This window comes from Syzygium oleosum, unplaced genomic scaffold (genome assembly GCF_021117445.2).
Source record: "Syzygium oleosum isolate NSW1041296 unplaced genomic scaffold, Sole_v2.1 Sole_v2.38, whole genome shotgun sequence".
NCBI lineage: Eukaryota > Viridiplantae > Streptophyta > Magnoliopsida > Myrtales > Myrtaceae > Syzygium > Syzygium oleosum.
In genome coordinates this window covers 2,146,098-2,151,044 of record NW_026607522.1, presented here as the reverse complement: position 1 = coordinate 2,151,044, position 4,947 = coordinate 2,146,098, and the positions used below count along the sequence as shown (strand labels likewise).

Below are 4,947 nucleotides of genomic sequence, written 5' to 3'. Positions count from 1 at the left end.
GAATAATGTATTCACGAGAGATCGCTGCGTATGGTTACTAAATCGTGATTTGAGTCATTTTACGGATACTTCATCGTAAGGGAGAGGAAGAATACAAAGAAACGTAAAATCAGACAATTGGGTCGAGCTTGAATGACTGGTCTTTGATTCACTAAATTGATAGATTAGTGGACACTAGGGGAAAAAAAGTAATGATTTACAACTATCATGAGAACGACAGCTTTTTAACGAATCTCCGCATATGCTGCCAAGCATATCAGAGGCAGCATATGCCAGATCTGTCATCAACCAATAAACATATTTTACTCTTTATCTCACGGATCAAAATGATTATACAAGTTACATATTCCAATTGCAAAAAAATTTATTAATATATTTTTGACCCACCAATATATCTCGCCCTTTATTAATTAAAAGAAAAAAAAGGAACCTTCATGGTGGCATCCCACTAAGCTTTGGTTGTGAAGTTGAAGTTTGAGCAGGTGGTTTGCCTGAACAGGAGAGAAGAGCTGAACCCAAGCCTTGATGTGGCCAGATCAAACTGCAGCAAGTTGTCCTCCAATTGATGCCCTCCAATCACTATTGACGTCCTTGGACTCGACCCTCCATCCACAAAGCCCAAGCACAACACACCCTCCTTCACTTGCACCATCGAATTAGCCCCAAAGATCCTCCAATACACACTGCTACTTTGCAGCACCAGGTCGATCTGCGGCACGCCCGGCCCAACCCTCGTGCTTCCGATGCTTTTCGAGTCGAAGCAGGCCCCGAAGGGCTTCAACGGCGGGACCCTCGGAACTTGCGAGAGCTCCTTCATGAAAGCCCCGACCACGGCCTTGTAGATCGAGGTCTGCATCACGGTGTACGGGTTCACAGTGCTGATCTTGATGCCGCCGTTGCCTTCTTTGTCGATGTTCAAGAGGGATGCGTTTAAAGGGACTTGTTTGCCATTGACTTGTATGGACTTGACCCCGATGAAGTACTCTGTTGAGGGCTCACCCGTAAAGTAAGACGATGCAGTGCTCACTGGGTTGATGATCAGTGGAGTGTAGATGAGAGACTTTGAGACATCAATCCCAGGAAGCATCATGTAAGGCCCACTGCCAAAGAAGGCCACTCCACTGGAGCTTGACGATGAGCTCAAGCAAATGGCAAACTTCCTATCAAAGCTGAAGGAAGCAGAGAATTGAGAGGGAAGTGAAATCCTAGTCCTCCCTAACCCTGCCATCCCCTGTGCCCTACTGGGCAGGCCTTGCAGGAGAAATGTGGCCCCACAGATGAAGAGGAATTTGGGCACCGAGACGACCGGGCCCGGGTTCGACCCGTCGGTGGACTGCACCGCCACGACGTCCTGGGCCACCTCGCCGTCCGTGGAGGTGCGCGTCACTGTGTTGTCTGGGGAGAGGCCACACGTGTTGTTGCTGCAGCCGGGCAAGGGCCCGGAGAAGCAGCTGATGCAGATCTTGGACCCTGCGAGGGAGCACTGGGCCGAGCGGCACCTAGCCGGGGTGTAGGAGGACGACGAGTAGCCTCGGTTGCAGTCGACCCAGAGGAACTTGCCACCAAGGTCGAGGGTCAGCTTGACAGGGACCAAGGAGGTTCTTTGGTGCAGGGTGGTGAGGTATTGGAGAGTCGAGGAGTCCTTGATGACTGGAAGGACCAGTGCCTTGGGCCTGAATGAGGCCTGCCAAGTGACGGGGAAGGTGATTGATAGAACGATCGAACAAAGTGTAAGAAAGCGGAAAGAAAGAGAAGCCATGGATGAGAGCTGGAGAGAGAGTATGTGAACTGGAAGATGAAGATGAGAGCAGATTTTAGGTGGAAGAGAAGAAGAACGTCGTTAAATAGCATGTTGGTCTGAACTTTTCATATTTTCGGCATTTAAAATTTGCCTTTGTGTGTCAATAGCGTGTTGATTTTAGCGAGATGGTGGTGGATTCTTGACTTTGACTTTTCAATATTTGCAGTGGAGTACACCCTGTAGGGGTTTCTTCCTATCCAATTCTCTCTCGCGCCAATTCACTTATTATTTCTTATGTTATCAGATCATGGAGCTTCTCCTGCTCTTTTGACAGTAGAAGGGTAGAATTATTGTGCCCACTTCGCCTGGTGAATAAAGCAATTCAACAGATAATGCACGTGAAGCACGTGAAGCAATTCATCAAATCACAGGCTCGAGCCTCGCCCAGTTCCCCGAATTTGGCGAGACCTGAGCTTGACCTCGCCGGATCAAGCGATGCAGAGCCTTGCCACAGGCCGACGACCTCGCCGGATCAAGCGATGCAGAGCCTTGCCACAGGCCGACGAGGTTGAATTAGGCGAGCTCGAGCCTTGTCGGCCTGTGGCGAGCTTGTCGGCCTGTGGCGAGGCTCGAGCTCGCCTATGGCCAGTCTCTGACCGTTGCCATGGCCAACAACCTGCCAAGGAAGAAGACAAAAAAAGGGAAAATAATTAAAATAATTAAAAATTCAAATTTTTTGGTAATTTTTCCTAGAAAATCAAATCGAATACCAAATGGCGAAAAATATTTTTCAGTTTATTTTCAGGACTCAAGCGACCAACGGAAAATATTGTCATTTCCCTAATGAATGACTTTTTGGAAAACATTTTCCAGAAACGTTATATTTTTCGCGAAACGAACGAAGCATGAATCACACTTGAGTTTCTAGATACGTTCCTTCGCAAACCAACCATGAGGATGTCTCTTTACTAACCCGCTATCGAGATCATCTCTTCTTCTTTTGTTTGTAGTCATCTGAATTTTCTTATTGGATAAGAAATAAGTCGGATTGAATAAAGATGGGATTTCTAATATCTTATACAGTATTAGCTAAGTATCGGCGTATTCAAGTTCCTTGAATTTTTATTATTAAGACAGAGAGGATATCGACGTAATGGCTCTCGCCGCCAACAACCTCCGGACGTAAAAGCTCTCACCACCGATAAATCCCACTTCAATCTTCTTGCTGTCCTCCACCTCCTCCTCCTCTGCGCCCATGCCAGATTGAATGTCGACCGTTCGAAACTTCAAACTCTCGCGGAGCTGCCTAGGCATCACCATCGTGCAAAATCTTCAGCACCACCAATCCCTCCTCCATCTTCATTGCTGGCCTGCAATCTTCAGATTCTAGGTTCATCTCCTTCGTTCATCCTGGTTTTCTCTGTTCCCATATGTGAAAGATAAATCTTGTTTTTATCGGCCCACTTTGTTTAAAATATCACGAAGATATTGCGATTTTGGTCCTTGAGGTTTCCTCTGTCACTGAAAGTAGCATTCTAAGGTTGAGGCCGAGCTCCACCGTGGTTATGGTCCAATCAAGCCCGATTCGGCCATAGAGCTCCTCTGTGAACAAAGAATGGTGCCCCAGAATTGGTTACGGAGCTCCTCCGTGGCTGAAGACCACTCGAGCTCCATTGAGTTGAGCTCAGCCATGGACGAGCTCTACGTCTGGTCATGGAGCTACCCCGTGGCCAAGATTGAGTCAAGCTCGTCACCACGACGAGCCTCATTAGTAGCAACGAGACGGAGCTTGGTGGGAGGCCATGGGTGGTAGAGGCTGTGGATGATGGCCAACGGTGGGTATAGGGAACAAAAAAGAGAGATGAGTGTGAGACATATCTTATGCAGGTATATTTCACTCCCTAGGTGAGTTTATTTTATCTGGACTATATCCAAATAATATCCGGACATATCCGGATTTTGGGTTGCCTCAAATTTCGGATAGGATAAAGGTTAGCATATTTGGTGTTATATCTGCCACATCAAACACAGCCTAAGTTCCTAACCTGGACTTTGGTCTTATCCACCATCAAATTTCCGGGGAATACAGCACATTCAAAGGAGATAATTGGGGATATGCAAGACTTAGTATTATTCATGCTACGAGATAGAGTCAATTCTTCAAATATTTGCTTGTTTGGGATGTAACAAGAAGGGTTTGATCAGGTTCCAAATGAAGTATTAATTGGGGGTGACGCTTTTCAATGCTCTAGCTAGTACCAAGAACATGCTATAATCGAAATTAATCCCAACGCTCCACGGTACGAGAACTTACGGGTTATAAAAACCTCTTATAGTACCCTCAAGACTTTCTACCATGTTTCGAAATCCTGATCTCTAATGACCGCTACTTTAGCATGCTTCCTCCGATCAAGAACTGATGCCACCTTCGAGACATGTTAGGAAAACAACCAGGTTGAGAAGGAGTGCTTCAAGTAGGAAAGGAAGATATGTTTTTATTTCGTACATGTGCTCTCTAGCCGGCCAGTCATATCTACCTAAAGTAATTATAATCTGATTGTGAATACATGATAGATTAAACCATATTTTTTGTTAAGGGATAAAAGGTGTTTGGGCTTACATAATGAATAGTGTCTAGGGTACAACAAGATTGTTTATTGTGGCTTTATGTTACCGTAACCAATGCATAGTAAGCTTAATGCGAGTGTACTCTTTGGTCACACAACCAAATGTGCCCGTTGGAGTTTTTTTTTTTTTTGGTCATAAAAAAGCATCATTTCATTCAACTAAGAAATCCAAACGGGCCCTGTAAATGGGCGTCACTTCACAAAAGGTCCAAAAGAGAAATTGCTTCCAAAGGATAGATATTATACCGACGAGATATACGAGTATGGAGATTGCATCAAGCCCATCATGCACCAATGGGAGATATTGGGTTTTAAGCTTGGGCCACGCATAATAGGCTTGACCCAGGCCCATCTCATTTGCATTTGAATGTTTTCTGCAGGGAACTGTCACCAAAATGCAAAGAAAACTTCTTTTGTGTGCAAAACATGTACAACAACATGAGTGCCACTCAGTTACTGATGTTTGCTTCGAACTCGAGTTTCGTCGTCGCAGGAGGACAAATTGTTGGCGAGCTCATGTCGGGAGGCTTTGATCTACGGAGCTCCTCAGTTAATTGCGTCACTCGATTTCAATCTACT

At 45.6% G+C, this 4,947-nt stretch overlaps 1 protein-coding gene across 1 annotated transcript; it reads right to left on the bottom strand.

Annotated features, from left to right (window-relative positions):
• Nucleotides 1–284: 284 nt before the first annotated feature.
• On the bottom strand, nt 285–2,050 carry LOC115692942 (probable aspartic proteinase GIP2). The gene has a single exon (XM_030619926.2). It carries the CDS (start codon nt 1,757–1,759, stop codon nt 449–451), a length of 1,311 nt encoding a protein of 436 aa, XP_030475786.1. The 5' UTR covers nt 1,760–2,050; the 3' UTR covers nt 285–448.
• Between the last annotated feature and the right edge of the window lie 2,897 nt (nt 2,051–4,947).